The sequence below is a fragment of the Esox lucius genome, chromosome 23 (assembly GCF_011004845.1).
Source record: "Esox lucius isolate fEsoLuc1 chromosome 23, fEsoLuc1.pri, whole genome shotgun sequence".
Taxonomy (NCBI): domain Eukaryota; kingdom Metazoa; phylum Chordata; class Actinopteri; order Esociformes; family Esocidae; genus Esox; species Esox lucius.
The window spans coordinates 11,496,097-11,517,109 of NC_047591.1; the positions used below are offsets into that span (position 1 = coordinate 11,496,097).

Consider the following 21,013-nt stretch of genomic DNA (forward strand, 5'->3'; position numbering starts at 1 on the left):
AAAGAGTTCAAAGCCCATGCCAGTCTGCTAGTGAAAACTTATGCTTGTATTACATAGGAAACCCTGAATAGACGAGTACTGGTGGCTCTGATATGGTTACAGCTGATATGACACCAGAGGCTGAAGTGAAAGAGGGGTTTGTGTTCAACGCAGAACTACTCTCTATCTCTCTCTGTGTGATTATGTCAGTGAATAGTTCCCACAATCAAATTCATTGTTCAAAAGCCACCACCAGAGTGCTTTGAAAAGTGAAGTTAGTAGACCAACTTCGATACCCTTCCTTGATAACCTATAACCATTTCATTTGAAGAAATAGTGAGTTTCTGTTACTTCATTATTATTTTCGGATTATCCTTGATGAATTGTGTGTACGATTTGACCGTGATTTTGGTCCAGTTGGTTTAGCATTCCAATAACATACAACTGCATAAATATTTACACGTCCATGTGTCACACATTTAAAAAGGTTAAAAAAAAACAACATTATTGTTCTACAAAAGCAGTCACACTTACCTGATCTCTTGGCCCTAGTTCTTTAAACTTCAGAATGTTGCTCCTTTTCTGAATAAAAAAAAAAAACACTTTCATCCCCCACTTTCACCATAACCGTTGCACATTCTCTTGAAAAAAAAATCGAGGTTCAAATCTTCAATTTCAAAGTGTTCCTTCCCCTCTCTCCTGTTCTGCCCATTAACCTCATCCTTGTGTATGTGGAAGGCTTATATGAGTTTTGAGGCTGGGGGGGGAGTCGGGGAGCGGAGGGATGAGGGGAGGTGTTTCCATCCCAGTACGCTGGTGGAGGAAGCACTAGGGACTGACCTCTTAGAGGGGCTGTGCGTGTGATGTGTGCCTCTATAGTTTGTGTTGACCAGTGGAACTTTTAGTAATTACTTACAGGTACCAAAATGCACTGAACGTTATTTGACCCTATCCTTAGCACAGAACGTCCTGCAAAGTCTCTGCCCACCCCTTATAGAAAATAAAACAGTAACGCAACGATACACATATTGAGACATGTAGCCAATCGGCACAGTGCTCTTGGCTTTATTGTTTTCACGATAAGCCTCGAGCCGGTAAAGAAGCACTGTTCAGTCTGTTCGAGTCAAAGGAGTTACTTGATGAACTATTTTCTGATTAGATAAAGTGGGTTTGTTTTGTGCCAGGCCTGTTGATCTACTACAGTTGGCTGTGCATCGGAGACGTGTATGTGTGGGCGTGTTTGTGTGAGTGTGCGATAGTTCGTCTTGACCTGTTTCAGTGTAACTGATTACTGAAAGTGAGACTAAATGCACTGAACATTGTATGATCTTTCCCTCAGCACAGAATGTACTGCAAGGTCCATCACCCCAACACATTCAAATAAAACAGCGTGTAGATATGTGACACCTCTTTTCACCTGGTAAGAATGCTAAGAACACTTTTACATTTTTCAGCATTGACCAGGGAGCAATTTGGTTTAGCTGCCTTGTCGAGGGACAGAACGACAAGGTTGCTGTCCTCTCTGGGATTCAAACCAGCGACATTTTGTATACTGGCCCAACGCACTTAACCAATAGGCTACCCTGCATTCCTAAAAGCATACACATTGCTATACATCTGAGACCTGACTGTACATGAATGTGTGTGATCCAGGTCTGCGCACATATAGGGAGACAAATTCTTACACACATCAAATAACATTTCCCCAATGGGCAGGTCCCCACTGTGGGACTTAGGGGTTTGGGTGAGTTAGGTTAAGGGAAAAACTTACAATTGTGCATAGTGGATGAATTGGTGTCACTTTAATTTTTTTGTAAAGCATTAGGGCTAGGTTAAGTTAAGACATGAAGGTTAGGTTACTGAGGTTACGATTAGAGTTAGGGTTATGGCAAGGTTAGCACAAGGGTTTGGTTTAGGGCAGGAGAATAGAGAAAATCAATTTCTAATTTAGGTCTTAGGTCCACACAAGGATAGTATGTCAGTTGAATAAATAGCCTAAAAAGGTGATGTATTGGGATATTGTCTTAAGGTGGTTTGTGACTAATCTAATTCTAATTCTGTATGCAAAACATATCTCATTCTGGTACCACCTCCTCTAACACTATTAATCAGAACCATTACTGAGTTTGAATCTTCAGCAACCTGACAAAATGTTGTTTGAAGTACAATATGCCCACAGACTGTAGCTATTGTATGTAGTATTTCAAAGCTGTGTGCAGGAAAACCAACAAATGCTCCTCAGTTAAATTGTTGTTTTTTTGTTTTGAATAAAAGTATTGTATTGACCTCTGCAAAAATGTGGAGAATATGAACTAGGTTTGAACTAACATTTCTGAGGAACCTATTGCTATTTACCTAGTCAAAGTTAAAATATACTGATATATTTGCTCCGGTCAGTACTTTTGGGAAAGAGTGGAAGAGCGATTGACTGTAAGACAGTGGGTTTTTGTGCAGTATTTAAATGTGTTGAGGTTTCTATGCTGGGTTTTCAGGCAGTTGGTACACAGTTCAGACATACATCATTACCACACAAGTCTTAGCAACACGCTCTCTTCATAGTCCAGAACAGAAGCAGGAAGCCACACTGTCCTAAATAAAGCCAACAAACATGGACCTCTGCCAGCCAAGTCAGGTCAAACTGGTAATACCATATTTAAAAAGAACACATTACTGCACAACAGGGAGTTTACTATGTATTTTATTATTGTATTTTGTAGGCTTATGAGACTATTGTGTTTTGCAATATTACATTGATTGTAACACATATTGAACTGCTTCCTAAGTAGCAGCTAATTGCTAACAAAATACTGAATCTAAATGATATCAGTCTATACAACCTAATCATAGAATTTGACTAAAATAATGAAGAAATACTAAGCATTTATTGTTAGCATATTTCTGGACACCCCAGAGGTAATGGATGGATCAATGCAATTTGAATCAGCAACGTTCACATAAGTTAGCATTCTAAATCTAGTGTCCCTGTATATCTAGAAATCCTAGTGTTATCTTGTTACGTACTATTTTATAAAATTTTCTAAAAACATAAGGCAGTGGGTGTATTCTAGAAAACAGAAATGTTTCATGACCCATACAGTTCTTGGAGAGGGTGAACATGCAGGACAAAAGAGACTGCTTTCTTAATAGACTGGTGTTTTACATTGGTAAGACTGGCTTTTTATACATTTGGTTTATTACTCATTTCAAGGAAATTAAACTTGTGATTTCCTGAAGGATGCTCTATAAAATTAGGAATGTTGCTGACATTTTTCTTTTGATCATGTCCTATAGGTCACAATGGAGGAGTTGTCCATAAAACAGGTGAAATTTGAAGTACACTTCTCAAAAAGAATCAAGGGAACACATAATCATCACAGTATAACACCAGGGTCAATTAAAAGTCAGGGATATCAATGTGTCCAGTTAGTAAGCATAAGTGATAGTGAATCTGTGTCACCTGTTTAGCGGCAAATGAAAGTGACAGCAGGTGCACTGGAGAGGCGACAGGCACCAGAACAGCACATCCGCCATTGGTAGCCTGTTCTCTTCACAGATGAGAGCAGGTTCACACTGAGCGCACGTGTCGTGAACGTCATGCTGCCTGCCACATCATCCAGCATGACCGGTTCGGCGGTTGGTCAGTGATGGTCTGGGGAGGCATATACTTGGAGGGTCACACAGACCTCCACGTGCTAGCCAACAGTACCCTGACTGCTGTTAGCAAGCAAGCAAGTTTATTTATATAGCACAATTCATACATGGCAATTCAATGTGCTTTACAATGAAAAGAAAAATATATATTAATAAAAAATGCAATAGAATAATAAAACAGATTGTTAGAGCAGCACAAGAACTTGCGTTGTCCATCATCGGCAGATTGTTACATTTACACGGAGGTTATTGTTAGGTACCGGGATGAAATCCTTAGACCCGTCTTCAGACCTTACACTGGTGCAATGGGCCCTGGGTTCCTCCTGGTGTAGGACAATTCCCGGCCTCATGTGGCCAGAGTAAAAGTAAAAGTGAGTACACATGTACATGTATAAGACTAACACATCTAATAAACAGAGGTTTGGTTAATTGGCCCCATTACACAGGATAGCAAGCCTTTTCAGGGGCCCTAAGCGAAAATATCCTGCAATGAATCACAATCTTACTAGGACTCAAGGCATGCAATGTATATATTATACCTGGCTAGTCTAACCTACCTAATAATAATACAAAATATTTACAAAAAAATACAAGTTGACATGCCAGGGAAGCAGCAGAGCCCTGTTAAACAAACATGTTGTGCTACAGACTGACAGTTTGGGAATTTAGTCTTTATTCTAATGCAGTCTGAATATATAGAGTCCATTGCCACTGTATTCATGCCCAATTCTAACTATCTCCACTCACTGCCCCTGACACTCAGTAGTCTCCACCAATTCTATATTTAAATGATTTTGCTATCAAACAGAATGTGTTGAGTTAATAATATATAGCAGAAGTAATAGATGATCATGGTTGCTACTCAGCAAAGTAAGCAAGCAGTTATATGGATTTTCTATATCACACAGTCACCTACTCAGCCAAAGGATACCATCTGGTCAATGAGAGCAGAACCTGGACCAAGGCTCAGGACTACACACAGAAGAAGACTGGAAGGCAATTCAGTACTCTTTGAGACATTTCAGTGATGATGTGTGGATTGGTCTACACAGGGCTGGTCCAGATGATAAGTGGACATGGTCTGATGCTGAGGACTTAATGTTCTTCAACTGGCAAAAAGGCTTTGAGAGCACAGCATTTAACTGTGCCATTTCTGTTTCACTTTAATGGGAAGTAGTGAGTTGCGCGGCGGCAATGAACTACATATGTCAAAATGGTATGGAATAAAAAAATAAATGTCCACTTAAAATCAATCAAATGACCAAAAGGATCCTGTTATTTACTTTTTATTTCTTATTGGGTAAGGCCTTCGAATGTCTTTTTAAACCTAATGTGTCCATTTTTATTATTCTCTCCATAAGTTTATCACGGCAATGGAACGACAGAGAAGGTGTACCAGATAATGCCTAAAGAAATTACCCCAAAAGATCCTGTACCTGACTGCAAGACAAAAGACACAGAACTGACCAGTATCGTTAACCAGATAGAACAAGAAGCCTTTAATGAGACATCTAAAAGGCACCAGACCTGGATTGGACAACGGCGCCCTGACAAACCATGGGAATGGTCTAGCAAGGAACCATTTCAAAACTGGGACAATCTCCAGAAAGACGGCAACTGTGTAAAGCTGAGCTCAGACAGAAAATGGAATACGGAAGACTGCTCTAGAAAATATGCTTTCCTGTTCTATGGATGTGAGTTCAACCTTGTGAGAGAGTAGTTAAACTTATGTATATGGTCAATCATCATCAACTAAGTTACATTTTAAATTGAATCTACTGAAAGACAATCCATGTTACAGTACTGTATATAGCAACAAAACATTTAACAATTATCTTCGATAACTGGCCGATGTGATAGAAAACAGGCACTAACAAAAGGGTTCCACTTAATTATATCGCAGAAGAACAACCGAGGAACATTACCGAAGCACCTTCTTCCCCTGTAACTGCTATATCTATTTCAAATCAATGTGCCTCAACAAAGATATCCACAACCACACCAACTACTACTACTAGTAAACAGCTTTACAACAACACAACAGCCACAACAGGAAAACCTCCCCAGGCATCCAGCACACAACATCCCTACCCGCTCCTAGTGAGTAACAGACGTGGAGTAAATTATTATTTGAACCAAGTTGCACAAAGATGTACAAGTGACAGTGGTTGGGCTTTTATAGCAGACAATTCTTTGAATGTTTGCGTATTTGTGCAATTCCGTGCGTGTGTGTGTGTGTGTGCCATTTCATGCATGTCTTGGTGTTTTAGGTCTTGTTCATGCAGATAACCTGCACTACTACAACGAGACAAAAAGCTGGATCAACGCCCTGCAGTTCTGTCAGAATAGTAATTCCAACCTAGCACACATTACCAACCACTCAGTGCAGGCTGATGTGACCAGGCTCCTGGCCAGCGTGGAGCTGACATGTGGGGGTGTGTGGATTGGTCTGGGGCGGTCCATATTTGAGTGGAGTGCCCCCTGGCTGTGGACCAGCGGTCATTTTCATAAGAAGGTGGGATACAGTGGCAGCGCAACTTCCCCCCTCAATCCCATAAATTACCACTCTGGTAAGATGGTCTGGGTTTGCAATGGAGGGCTGAAACGGCTGGATGCTTCCTGTAGTCAGCAATTACCCTTCATCTTGTCAAGGTGTTCATTGTTCAATGTCATGTTTTCGGGAGTCAAATGCAGCATATATGTGTAATGGTTTACTCAAGCAGAACTGAAATGTATGGTCTTGACTTACTCTACCATCAGCTAATACAATGCTCTTATTACATGTCCCTCGATCCACATACCAGACATCCCCCTTACAGTCGACTAGTACCGTCTGCACTGCTCTTTCTTCCCTTTTTAGATACTTTACTCACTTTACTCAGTAGTATCTGTTGTATTTATGATTAAATGAAACAATTACATAAAAAACAATGATAAGCCTGTATCAATGTGCTTTCATCCTCTAGATGATGTTTCAATAGATCTCCACTAGAGGGCCCTCCACGACAGCCTAGACAATGCAGGCACCACACGTCGGATGCAGGTTTGAGGTGGACCCAGCTTTTCCAATCATTCTAGCTGCAACTACTCTTATATTACTTAATAATAATAATAATAATTTCACACAAGTATAGTTATTTGACATTTATTTACCATAAGACTTTAGGTGAATAGAGAAAGTTACAGAATGTTTTGCAACTAAAAATGTATGGAGGATTTAACTCCTGTATGATCACTCTTGGAGATTGCTATTTAGTTTGTGACAGTATAGTTCATTTGTTCTGTTAAATTTCCCTTTTCTGAATAAACATGAAATAATAGAAAAATTGCTAACATCCTGCCCTAAGATCTGAAAAGGTTTGAGTGCTGTATGAAAATAATTCTGTTTTTATAATTCTGTTTTAATTTTTGTTTAGTTCCTTTTTATGTGGTCCTGTCGGGCTGATTCTACATTGAATGACAATTTCGACACCAAAGGTTACTTTGTGCTTAAGCCACCTATACACAAAATGCACACATATACATTGAATGCACATGCATAACTAACTCACTTTGGGGTCTGATAAATGGCATATGTTAAGTCACAGAGTTTGCAATGGAAGATGAGATGTTCATAACTACATTTATCATTTCAGAAATAATTAAAATGTCATGATAATTAACCGGCAACATTTCTCACAAGTGTATCACTGTACAGTACTTTCCCTGCATGGGCCATAGATGTATTTATTCTGGTGCAGAACAGAATTCCTTTCTGGCACAGATTGACTATCAGGGGCCATGGGTATGGTACAACCCACATTACTCTAACCAATCTCTATGGTCCAAACGTCTACAATCCCACATAACTCTAACCAATCTCTATGGTCCAAACGTCTACAATCCCACATAACTCTAACCAATCTCTATGGTCCAAACGTCTACAATCCCACATAACTCTAACCAATATCTATGGTCCAAACGTCTACAATCCCACATAACTCTAACCAATATCTATGGTCCAAACGTCTACAATCCCACATAACTCTAACCAATATCTATGTTCCAAACGTCTACAATCCCACATAACTCTAACCAATATCTATGGTCCAAACGTCTACAATCCCACATAACTCTAACCAATATCTATGGTCCAAATGTCTACAATCCCACATAACTCTAACCAATATCTATGGTCCAAATGTCTACAATCCCACATAACTCTAACCAATATCTATGGTCCAAACAGAACAAATTAACTATACTGTCAATAACTAAATAGCAATCTCCAACAACAGTGATCATACAGAACTGGATACTTTGGTTGCAGTTGGTTGATCCCCCACCAACTGGGAGGTTTAGTGAGTGGTTTTGTGGTGTACTAATGTTGCCAAGAGACAGTAATGAAGTCATCCAACTATATTATTGATGTGGTCTGCAGAGCCAATGTTAGCAAAGACAATCAGACAAAAACTAAAAAACACACTTCTATGATCGTAAGAGGCACAAGTCTCTTACCTGAGGGACCTGCAGTTACAGTAAGTGGTGTCTCCCTTAAAAGAACACTGCCCCAAATGGTATTCAGGGAGTGTTTCCTGCGTGTGTACTGAACTGGGTTCTACTCACTCAGACTCACAAGCCTCCCGTTGGAAAAGACAGTTTGTGGACTATCCTGCTGAAGTATTTTTTTAATATTTTTATGTAAATGTTAAATTGTCTCCAATATTCACTCAACAGAATCTCAAGCTACAATATCAAGGGCGTTCTGTCTCCTGATATCTCTGTACATCATAGAATCCACAGAGAAGTTGTTGAACAATCTAATGGCGCAGGTCCTCATATAAGCCATATCTCACCATTATGAGAACACTGCAATAGTTAGAATTTACGCTAGAGGGAGGCAAATGTGCCTTGGCCAACATGTGTCAAAAAACGGTATGGTTCTCCGTAACGGGAAGAAGGGAAGCAGGGAATGTTAGTGCCTCCAATCAAGTTAGGAAATGTGGTTAACATTAAGCCTTCTGTCGTAACGTTATAGATGTAATAAAGACTTGAATTCAACATTTAACAACAAGCAATCCCATATATTTTGTCGCTTTCCAACAAGCACAGACTCAGACATCGTTCTCAGAATCCATAACCAGCGCCACAGCATGGTTTAACCCCCTTTTCAGAAATATCAAGAGAGAGGGAGTGAGAGTGAGAGAGCGAGAGAGATAGAGAGAGCGCACCCAGCTGGTAGACCGCGGATTGTGTCGACAGAGCAATCGGGCCAGTCCGACAGCTCATAGTCCTTCGGGTTAAAATGTCTGCCAGACCGGGCTACTATCGGCAGGAGCTAAATAAGACTGTATGGGAAGTTCCCGAGCGGTACCAGAACCTAACTCCGGTGGGCTCGGGGGCCTACGGTTCTGTTTGGTGAGTATAGGATATGCTGTAGGAGGGAGGGGCGAGGTTAGCTTGAACGATTGAAATTCATATCCTAAATCGCAAAGAGAAAACATACTTTAGTCTTTTTGACTGAAATTACGCAGTAGTGTAGTGTTAGTATCAGTGTTAGATAAACATATATACCTATGTGTTATTATTGTTATATTTACTAGGGATTTGCAGTTAGGTTTGTAATGGTGTTGACAATTGTTAATAACATGTTATGAGTGATTTCCATACAAATAACATAATTTATGATAAAGTTTTTTTTATGATTGTATCAGATCTTGTCATGATTATTCGTTAACAATTTGATTCCTGTCGTGAGATCTTGCTCAAATGATGGGCGTCATCAGTCGATTTGTTGACTGTCTGCAGTGTTGCATCCGTATCCAGGCTTTATTAAACGCCTCCGGCATTCTCAAGTAGGCCTACCTGATTGAATCCGCCCGTAATGTAGACCTACATAATAAAATAATGAGTTATCTGTGAATCACACCTGCCAGCATGCGCTGCGGGAGATAATTTAAAATATCTTGAAATGTTTTTATTCTCGTCAAATCAAGGCCTATATCCGATCATACAGTTATTGGTTATGTATTTACAATGAAAAGAAACTCATATCATAAACATCTTACATACATCAGCATTGCGTTTGTATTCCTCAATTCCTGACCGAAATAACAGACTTGAGGTGGTTCTAACGTTTCCTCATGAAGGTCCTCTTTTTTCATAAGCGGGTTGGGCAATATTTCCTTGTTTTCTTTCTGAATTGCTCTTTGTCACAATGGAAGAGAGACAGTTGCCATGGTGAGGTGTCATGGTGATAAGCACCTCTGCTTGAGTGGCATCCAACAACCTCTATTGATCCATACACAGGAAGGGATTGTAAGTGCTTGTTGTTTTCATTGTCTGCTTTTACTGTAACAGCGCTAATAGTTGGATCAGATTGACATGGTGGGCATAGCGCTCTTTGTAGGAGTAAACCTAGCTGTCAATCCGATGCTTCTACACCTCTGGGTGTAGGGGAAAGCGAGCGATCTTCTGTGGACTATCCCAGGGAGACAGAACAGACATCTGTGATGCAGCAGATAAGGAAGGGAGGCACAGGAAGTAAGGAATTATTGCACTGTTTCAGGAAGTACATTTATGGGCTGGCAAAAGGAACAGACTCATATCAGTGGCGTTCTTTCATTATGCCTGTCCATTTGCTTCAATGAAGTATTGTTATAACATTGCACAGTAATAACAGGCACCCCTAATTTCTCCAGGCTTGCTGTCAAACATGGACGAGCACCTGGCGGCACCCCTTCTCTCAGAGATATGCAAAACAGCATGTCCAGTTCACATATTTATAATACACCTTGTACATGTGTGAAAATACGACAAATATAAACATCCATCTCTTATATACTACCATCTGCTACACCGACAAGATTCCAACCCTGCTAACACCAGTATATTCACATTCTTGCACAGCATCTCCCTCTCTTTTTCTGTCTGAGCCCAGCCCTGCATTGTTCAGCCTCGGCTCCAGCCATTGTTACTGACTTCTCCGTGGCAGAGCTGATTGATTAGCCGAGGGGTGGGGGTGGGTTGAGGATCTGTGTTTGAGATTTTGGGAGCTTTTTGATTGGGGGTTGGGAGAGCATGGTTGGGAGAGCCTGGGGCGGGGGGGGGGGGTACCTGAGAGAATAGGCATGATCTTAATCCTTGGTGCTCCTCAGCCTTTCTACAAAGTCTCACAAGATTGTTTTCAAGGATCAGACAAGCACATATAAGGTATATCAGGTCAGACCGAGGAATTAACATATGTACTAACACACCAATATCAGACATTTACTACAACGCATGCAGAATATCACACATACACACTTTACATTCCTTTTCCATCATTAAAACCGCAAGGTAAACGCTCAGCTTTTTGAATTTAGACGCATACGTACATTGCAATGTCTGAGATTCACACGGTTGTGGTTGATACATAACAGACTTCATTCCAATAAATTAATTACGCTTTTAATAGATTACAAAATGTTGGTGACACATAATGACCATAATTGCCATTCTTGAGACATTGCCACACTCCTTTCACTTCCCTAGTATTAGAAAATGTCATTTCCCTCTCAGCTTACAGACTGCACACACCCTAATTCAATCTCAATGGTTTCTTCTTCTTCCATCCGTCTCCTGAAATTTAGTTGGAATGTCTTGGCCAGTAATATAAACCTTAAGTGTTCTGAATGATGGTAGTAGAACTTACATGTTTCTCAGAAAAGTACTAGGAAGCACTTTGGTCTTATGATATGCAACCTTAATATAGCTTAATGCTATATTCTCAGTGAAATTGTCATACTCTTCAGAACTTCTATACATTCTTTTATCGTGTAAGCCATCACATGCAAAATGGTCCATTCAGTTATCACAAGGAGATTTTTCCCCTGGTGCATCGTAAGGGAAAACATCAGATGTGATGTTGACCAAAACCTCTGGCCAGACTAACAAGAACAACGGGATGTCCACCAAGAAGATGGGAACTTATAGTGTTATGTTAGGTACAATTCATTGTTTTTTACAGAACTCCTGCAGGTTTTTCATAGTTTTCTTCATGGATGTCATTTTGTGGCTAATCCTTTGCTCACTATGATTTTACATGTGCATATCCAATATATGTGTACTACAGTATGGTACAGTATAGATTTTTCCCAATAAAATGTACCTACTGTCTAAAGATCAGAGTAATGTTCAACAGCATTCAGCCCAGACAAAACTGACATTCTTCTGTAGTACAGTAACCAGTCAGTGTCAACAAAAAAGTACATTTCCAGGGTTGACTGCCATGGTGAAAAAATATCTAAACATTTTGACCAGTACAGCTAACACGAATACAAAAAATCCTTTCATTCAAAGAAATGTGCCAAATTGAGATTTAGAAAAACGATAATAGCAGGTTCCTTTTCAACCATATCAGCCTAAATGCAGTATGAGTGTAACCTTGGAGATGGCAAAGTATGTATTTGTTTTTGTCTTTTGGATGCTTTGGCTTCTTAAAGAGCTACAGTATTACTGTCATTTCATGTTGCTGAGCAGAGTTTAATTACAACATGAGAGTGATGGCTGACAAAAGCTCTCAGTTGAAGGCGTCCGTGACATAGTCCCATGTTCTTAAGAATCTGTCTAAAACTATATTTTACCGGCAAGTTAATGATAGGAGAAAGATGCAAACTAGATGCTTTAACAGATTCTTTCATATCCCTCAGCTTTTGTTCTTCAGGTTATTTGATATTCATAAGACTTGCGCCAATGTAGATATACAGTCTAGATGTAGATTGCTTGAAGAAGCGGAATCACTATGCAGTTGATATTGTGATGCCTTCGAAACCACCCTTCCTCTTTAACAGCCCTTCCTCCTCTGCCAGTCTTCCTGTTTTTAAACCGGAGTTGCATTATTGAAACAGCTGATCACTAAACTGGAGATGGAAGACTGTCAGTTACAGAAGTCGATGCATATCCTGCCTGTGGTAGAGGCCAGCAAGGTGGACAACCATTAAACAGGAAAAAGACAGTAGCAGATTACAAGGCGTGGGTGTGTGTGTGTGTGTACACTTGTAGAGGTCTGACTTGAGTGATGATGGGGAAATGATAAGCATCTGGCAGCAGCAGTATAGCATTCTACATCCCACAGCTGGCTCAGATCTGAAGTGGAACGGGATCTATTTTTGTCCCAGGATGGGAGAACACATGCATTGGAAAGCCAGTATGAGGCTTTTAGTCTGAAGATCCAATCCCAGTGCCCCAGGACAGGGAAAGGGACATTGCCCTCCATAGGGTGCAGTCTTTTGGTCCAAATGGGTAAATATCCCTCCCCACCTCATAACTGATGCGTGGTGTTGTTGCTGACATTTGGCAACGTGTTTCGTCCAGGTGGGTGTTACGGATTACCGATGGATTAGGCGAGTTTTCATGTAATGAATAAAGGTTTGAGGACCTCAGTTGATGAAAGGTGCTGTGGAAATCCAATTAATTATTATAGCTGCCTGCTTGGCAGGCCTTTTTACAGGTCCGTCTGGGAAAGCAGCAGGTGCTTTTGTGGCTCTGAATGAAATTAATGCGAAACAGATGTCAAAATGCTGTTTCTACAGTCTTGCCCGGCCACTCATTGGGCGCACCCATGGCACTCTGCTTTGCAACACATGACCACCTTCCTTGACATTGATACAAAAGTCTGAGCCGTCCAAAACGTTACCATTTGGTAACGACCTGTAATCTCATGGCTTTGTGTGTGTGACTTCCAGAAGTCCCTCTTTTTTTTTTTTCTGTCTTGTTTCCTCTTTATTACCATCTTTTACTGCTTCTTTCCTACCCTCAAGTTTCTGGTCATCACTCGCTTCTATAGTCACAAATGCATCAATCCTGTCCATTTCTACAATTTCCGTTCTTAAAGTTTGTTTTACAACTTAGCTAACCCAAACTTTTACGCCACTGTTAACCTCTTGTCTTTTGTGAACCATAAATGAAGACCAGAAAGCTACTTTAGAAGCTGGCGAGACCTAGTTTTCCATTTCCAAATCCCTTTTTACTTCCTGTCCGTTACATAATCCTCTTTCTACAGTCCGTTGTCTATCAATTTATACTGTTATTGGCCACATCCTTTTTCTACCTCACAGTGTGTGTTCCTCTGAAGGGAGATAGAGCTCCAAAAGCTACAAAGTAGAAGAGTATTAATGTCAACAACCAATACAGCAATGCAATAACTATACAAGATTAAGTAATACATTTATATTTCAAAAGGAGACATTTCTTTTTCAAATCATTTATGTTTAGAAGCAATGCAGTGAATTTTGCGATATTCTCTCTCCATCTACTCTACTCTCTCCCTCATCTATACTCTCTCTCTCCCTCATCTCTACTCTCTCTCTACTCTCTCTCTCCCTCATCTCTACTCTCTCTCTACTCTCTCTCTCCCTCATCTCTACTCTCTCCCCCTCATCTCTCCCGCCCTTCCACTCCCCCTCTCGCGCTCCTTTTCTCCCACAGCTCAGCGTACGATGTGCGGCTAAGACAGAAGGTCGCGGTGAAGAAGCTGTCGCGGCCTTTCCAGTCTCTTATCCATAGTAGGCGCTCGTATCGAGAGCTGCGGCTACTCAAGCACATGAAACACGAGAATGTGAGTAAGGGCCGATTGAAGCCACTCTGTGTTAACAAACTGACCCGCAGTGACTTGATCATGCGTTCTGACACCTCTCCCTCAACAGGTAATAGGACTTCTGGATGTATTCTCTCCTGCCACATCATTAGAGGACTTCCATGAAGTGTGAGTGTGCTGAAAGGACACTAGGTCAATCAACGTTGAATTTAATTAGCCTTGTTCAACTTGACTAACACTTGACTGTGTAACGCAATTGGAACATTTCCATTCCAGTTTTAACCCAGGAAGAGTAGCAATTGCCATGACAGCAATTAATGGGGGTCTTAATAAATACCAAATAGCATGCACAGTTCTAACAGTCCCACCCTCCTCCTCCTGCCAGTTACCTGGTAACCAACCTGATGGGGGCAGACCTAAACAACATAGTCAAATTCCAGCGTCTCTCCGATGAGCATGTGCAGTTCCTGATTTATCAGCTGCTCAGAGGCCTTAAGGTAGTCCACCTCCCAATATACACAGACACATGTTACACTTCCATTCAATGCCCTACGAGCCATGTTAAAGTTCCCATTCACAAATGATGGTTTCCAAGAATATTCCATAGCAATTCATATCCTTTGGGTTCTACAATACAGCCTGATATTTCACTATATTTTACAGTGCTATGCCAACATTGTCTAGAATTGAATATATACCTTCACGTTGAATTAGAAATGCAACAATAATGCTAGGTTTGGAAGCTACGATATGCCTGTCTCACCAAGCAACCCAGTGGTACAATGCTGGCCTAGTAACTAGCCAGCCTAGTTACCAATCAATGGAGACCCCTTTAGACACCAGTGCTGGCATGCTCATTTGACCCCTGTCTCTCCTTTCTTTCCTCCCCCATCCCACGACCCTATCCCTTTTCCATCTCCCCCTGAACAGTACATCCATTCAGCTGGACTGATCCACAGAGTGAGTGGTGATTCCCCTATTCTCTTCTCTTTAAACCCACTCCTTTCATTTGACCTCCTCTCCTCCTTCTACATTCAAGTCATTTAGCAGACACCCTTATCCAGAGTGACTAACTCATAAAGGCAGTCTCCTGGAGAGCAATTGCCTCTCAGGAGTTCTTTGTTTGTCTTAAAGACGACTCTGTATTTAGAATACAGCAGTATTTGTGATAATCATAGATAACATAATATTATATGCATGTCATCCAATCTGTCCTGCCTGTGTGGACACACAGATACATTCAAGAGTATTTTTTCACAGAATAATAGGGAAGACATGAGAACTATGGAATAACACATATGGAATCAATTGGTAACACAAAAACTGTTAAACAAATAATGAAAAAACAAATATTTTTGATTCTTCAATGTAGCCACCCTTGGCCTTGATGGGAGCTTTGCACAATCTTGGCATTCTCTGAACCATCTTCTTCAGGTAGTCACCTGAAATAAATTTAGGCTAATAGGATTCGTGGAATCCTTCTTAATGCATTAGGGTGGGTATACAGAGAGTCATAAGGTAGGGTGGGTATGCAGGCCATCATTATGACTATGCTGTAGGCAAGAACTGCTCCAATAAACAAAGAGAAACTACAGTTCATCATTACTTTAAGACATGAAAGTCAGTCAATCCGGAAAGATCTTTCCAAGTTTCTTAAAATGTAGCCCCAAAAAGACTGTTGGAAAAGCATTCCATGTGACTACCTCATGAAGCTGGTTGAAAGAATGTGTGTGCAAAGCGGTCAAGGCAAAGGTAGGCTACTTTAAAGAATCTAAAATATAAAAGGTGTTTTTATTTTAGTAAAAATTAAGAAATTCCCTTGAATGAGTGCCCACACTTGTGTATACACATTTTCTGCATCTATGATTTAAATTCAGCTGCAATGGGATTGTGAATTTGTATTGTGAGAATTGTATGACTTTTCTTTAGCTTTTAAACAGTGCATAGACATCACCTGCCATTTTGTGTGTATGGGTTTCCCATAGTTTCTCTGGCCGTTTGTCTGTCTTTGTGTTGAGCTGATCTGTCTATTCATCTTTGTCCGTCTCACAGGACCTGAAGCCTAGTAACGTGGCAGTGAATGAGGACTGTGAACTGAGGGTAAGACCCCAATGCCTCAAACAGTCACAAACTTTTTCCATACCAAATGGCCATCACCATGACAACCGCTGTCCCTATCCCTCCCCCTCCCCCCAGATTCTCGACTTCGGATTGGCCAGGCAGACGGATGATGAGATGACAGGGTATGTGGCGACTCGCTGGTATAGAGCGCCAGAGATCATGCTCAACTGGATGCACTACAATCAGACAGGTACCGATCGACACGCATACAAAAATATTTTTCAGAATGAGACCCCACTTGTTATCTGACACGATGTTACCACATAACACATGCTCCATCATCACGAAATTCAATCCCCAAGTGGAAACCACAGTATATATCTGTTACAGTGGATATCTGGTCAGTGGGATGCATTATGGGAGAACTGCTGAAGGGGAAGGTCCTGTTTCCCGGCAACGACTGTATCCTTCACTAACAGACATGACGACTGAGTGTTATGCTTTAGGCACAAGGGGATGTTATATATGTTCAATACACAGAACCTAGCTGTGGTATATTGGCAATATAGAGAGATGCCTTATTGCTCTTATGAACTGGTTGCATACTAAATTTGAGCAGTAGAAAGTGATGTGATGTCCAACCTGTGGTATACTGTCTCACATGCCATGCCGATGGCCAATCAGGACTTGACCGCAAGTTTAAGCTAGGTATCAGCTGAATCAGGGTTAGCAAGCAACGTGATGACGTCTGGACTCCAGATCAGTCATCCCATTGGGGATTGCAGCAGCACAGTGCATCACAAGTTATTTCATTGCATTTTGGTACCATTTCCTGTTCAACTGACTGAATGGCTCCCAAACACTACCTCCACAATATGCTTCTAGCCAGTCCAGAATGCCTAACCTCCATCCTAGAGTGGGTTCTGACTACAAAATGTCTGCGTTTCCCTGTCATGATGACCCTTAACCCCTCCTGATCTAAGATATTGACCAGCTGAAGAGGATCATGGAGGTGGTGGGCACCCCGACCCCAGACCTTCTACAGAAGATCTCCTCTGAACATGTGAGAATGTATAGGCATAGAGAAGGATGGCAAACTGAAAGGAGATGTTCGTTCTGAATTAAAAGGCTATTATACCAATGGAAATTTCTTCAGTTATACTGACGACCCATTGATATGTTGTTAACCCCGCTATCATAACCATTCATCACTATTTTTGCCTTACATTGAAGTTTTACAATTTGTTCATGACAACCAGGGCTAAATAGATCAGAAAATTGTGCATACAGATTTCTTCTTTGTTTTCCGGCAAACAATTTAGTTAAAAGAAAAGGATCTGCAATCTTCTATCAAATACATTCCTTATTATTTGACTATGTGTGATTTCATCCTCGCAGCATCATTGGAAAAAGCATAAAAAGACCAGGCCCTGGTTTCTGGTCCTAACAGTTCATTCAAGTCTCACCAACGAAATATATCAAAGACACCGTTCTAAAGGAGTTTTATTCATCAGTTTGATCCGTTTAATCGATTTCCTTATTTGCTGATTGATTATTCAAATTATGCTTGATTGATTTAAAAGTGTATAGCTCAGTAATCACTGTAATGTTTGTATTGTTACCCATTACTGTTCGTTGATGCTTATTTACAGGCTCAGAAATATATCCAGTCACTACCCTTCATGCCCCAGCAGGACTTAGAGAAGATATTCAGAGGAGCCAACCCACTGGGTGAGACGGTCATATCCTATCATTGCTGGCGGTAAATTTCTTCGTGAGGTTTTAGTCACCTGAAAGCTATTGACCAAAATAATAGTAATAATAAACAATTTATTTTCCTGGCCTGCATCTCAATCCAATTGATGTAGTCTCGCTATGGATTACATAAGGAAGTTGTGTTAAGCTTTTTCTTTTTTAATCTGCCTCTTAATCTCACTCACCATGCTTCTCTGTGATTTCTCTGTCTCCCTGCCTCAGCTGTGGATCTGCTGAAGCGCATGCTAGTTCTGGACTGTGACGGGCGTATCTCGGCCAGTGAGGCTCTCTCCCACCCTTACTTCTCCCAGTACCATGACCCGGATGACGAACCAGAAGCTCTGCCCTACGACCAGACCCTGGAAAGCAAGGACCGTACGCTAGAGGAATGGAAAGGTGAGAGTGGATAGGCTGAAGGATAGAACATTTGTATTTTTCTGCTGGGTTTTTGACCATAACTACATGTTGCTCTCCACACACACACACCTCATCCTTTATCCTCTCTCATTCCCTCTTTACAGAGTTAGTGTTTGAGGAGGTGAATGGAATCAAAGCGCCTGTTAGCAAGACAGACAGCCTGCAGGTGGAGCAGTAAGACACTCTTACTGCTTCCCTCTGCTCAGCCTCTCCCTTCACCGGAGAAAGGACTGCCGCCTTGTCACTGTTTGTCTGTCTAAAAGTCGGCTTTGGGGAAGACGGAAGAATCAGACAGAAAGAGGATTTGCAAGCTCATTGGAGAAGCCGCTGTGTCCCCTATAGGCATGATGCCTCTCCCCTTGCCTAGTGTATCTGTCTGACTGCATGAGTATTGTTAAATGCCGACAGGAGGAGTGGAGATCTGGCTAAACTCAAAGGGCCGAGAATATGCACATTAAGGTTACAGGGAGCATGATTGGAGAGCTATGTGTTGTTTACAGTCTGTTGAAGGGAAGATGAAGGGCTAAGTAAGAATAGCACAAGTGTTACCTAAGGCTGGGATACATTGGGGAGTCATGAATTCAGCATTCACATTGGCACTGAATAGGCGGGACAGTCAGTCACGTAAATAAAGAAAGAAGCCACATTCCCTTTGTCGCATCTGCCAATGGCATTGAGTTGAAGAATAAGTCAGGGTTTTTATTTTCTGCTGCTCTCGACCGCCTCAGAGCCGTTAAACGTATCGTCACGGGTGGACAGACGACATAAGCAACTGCATTGCAAACACAACGCCTTCCATTTTTCGGCAATAACTCGAGTCGTAATTTTTTGGCATTTAGGGTTGATTGAGATAATTGCTATGATTGTCGGTGCTTATTCTTATGCACACTTGGGATGCTGACGTCACACCCAAATGTATCCCCAGAGTGATGGTCTACATAGACAGTCTAAGTCTGGTTATAACACCTGTTTTGTCAGTAATGTCAAAGGGTTTGAGTGAAATGTTAACAATTGTCCACCCATTGTATCATGTTTTTATTTTAGTTGTAGCAAATACATGTTCTTCCACAGACAAACTAACAGAAAACCTTTTTCCGCCCCCATAAACACCATTGAATGCGTGTGTTATGTTAATGGACAATATTATTAATCACCCTCTAAAGCTGCCAAGATGCGCTGAATGACCAATGACAGAAGCAAACATGGGACCCAGTTAGTGGCTGAAAGATTTAAGATCTACAGTCACTAACGTTCTGTTTACAGAAGCTAGATACTTTTAGGCTATTTAAAATGTGTTTTATGCTTTATGTTCCTTTCTCAAAAGAACATTGACAGTTAGGTGACACTTGATATATTGATGCCCACAACACTCTACTGGTGTAGATTTTGCCTAAGTGAATGGGCTTCCATTTTTCTGGTATCACTAGTGTCAGATTCCACTTGTCTCCTGGCCAACAGGTTTTACTAGCCCCTGGTTCTCTGCTGAACATGCAACACACAAACTTTTACCCAAAGGCCCTCTGAGGTGCATTACGCAGTACTTATCATCATCATAAGCATCTCAACTGAGTTTACAGTCCGTCTGAATGTTGCTCTTTCAGTTACAGCATTCAGCGGGGACACATTGAAGAGAAGAAACCAGTTTGTAAAAAAATAAAATAATAGGGGGGAATATTAAATAGGGGGCAACTCAATCCATTTTCTACATAGTAAAAAACATTTTCTGCAAACCATGTTCTTTGCAACAAAAACAAAAATAAGACTATAATTACTAGTCTACAATCACAACTGTAATCTAAATTACAGTACAGATAATCCAAAGCACTGTCTCGGTTAAAGGTCCTTCAGCGACCTGTTGATGTTTGACTGTTTATAGTACTGTATGTGTCATGTACAAATGTTGATCATGTAAACTCAGTAGACTTGAACTGTAACAAGATGAATGTATACAAAACTGTACGTTTCAAATACCAGTGTCTTTTAATTCCACGGTTGGTATGAATTACAACCGGGAACTGTCTACAGTTAGCATTTCCAATCAATAACTGAATTACAACCGTAAACTGTCTACAGTAAACATTACCAATCAATAACTGAATGTCAACACTGTCAACTTTCATGTCATACTCATGAAAGTTGATGTCCATCAACCTGTAACACCATTATGCAGCATGTACAATACAAATGTGGTTACACATATACAGACAAAATAAAATCAATCTTCTCCCTCTCTTGTTTACATACTTATGATGGGCGCATCAATCCAGTTCCTCTAATTGAAAGATTCTCCAGACACTTTGTCAGTTTAAGATGCAGGCAATTCGGAATCTTAAAGGACGTCTACCCAATGTCAATCTTTGCCCCACCTCTTTCTATTAAAAGAAAAGGTTATAATATATAGATCAACATGAATACAATGAAAAGAAACAAGAATGTTGTGTTGTCCAAAAGGTATTTGATATGTTGTGAGATGTCTCAAAGAAATTTGAAGAAACTTGGCAAGTTGAAGACAAAATAGTGGAAGACCCAGAAAACTGCATCTGAAGAACAGTATGTAGGTAAATTCCTTGAGGGACAAAAGGAAATCCAATAAAG

At 40.8% G+C, this 21,013-nt stretch overlaps 2 protein-coding genes across 3 annotated transcripts in view; one reads left to right on the forward strand and one right to left on the reverse strand.

Moving 5' to 3' along the window:
* The window catches only part of slc26a4 (solute carrier family 26 member 4), a 34,774-nt gene that overhangs the window by 12,449 nt on the left and 1,312 nt on the right, over window positions 1–21,013 (reverse strand). Inside the window, exon 1 of one of the 2 annotated variants that reach the window (XM_020042861.3) lies at window positions 514–678. The exons of the other annotated variant lie outside the window; for it this stretch is intronic. The gene's annotated coding sequence lies outside the window, so the exon portion shown is untranslated. Of the gene's footprint in view, window positions 1–513; window positions 679–21,013 lie in introns of those variants that run through there. 2 annotated transcript variants of the gene reach the window in all.
* mapk11 (mitogen-activated protein kinase 11) lies at window positions 8,828–20,649 on the forward strand. Its single transcript, XM_010887074.4, has 12 exons — window positions 8,828–9,027; window positions 14,077–14,206; window positions 14,295–14,353; window positions 14,571–14,682; window positions 15,116–15,145; window positions 16,238–16,285; window positions 16,382–16,496; window positions 16,637–16,708; window positions 17,230–17,309; window positions 17,899–17,977; window positions 18,224–18,397; window positions 18,523–20,649. The coding sequence occupies exons 1-12, from the start codon at window positions 8,915–8,917 to the stop codon at window positions 18,594–18,596; spliced, it is 1,086 nt and encodes a 361-aa protein (XP_010885376.1). The 5' UTR covers window positions 8,828–8,914; the 3' UTR covers window positions 18,597–20,649.

Coding starts and splice junctions, on each gene's coding strand:
- mapk11 (XM_010887074.4), top strand. CDS start 8,915: ATGTCTGCCAGACCGGGCTACTATCGGCAGGAGCTAAATAAGACTGTA. Junction 9,028..14,076: donor GGGGCCTACGGTTCTGTTTG/GTGAGTATAGGA, acceptor TTTCTCCCACAG/CTCAGCGTACGATGTGCGGC. Junction 18,398..18,522: donor TACGCTAGAGGAATGGAAAG/GTGAGAGTGGAT, acceptor CCCTCTTTACAG/AGTTAGTGTTTGAGGAGGTG.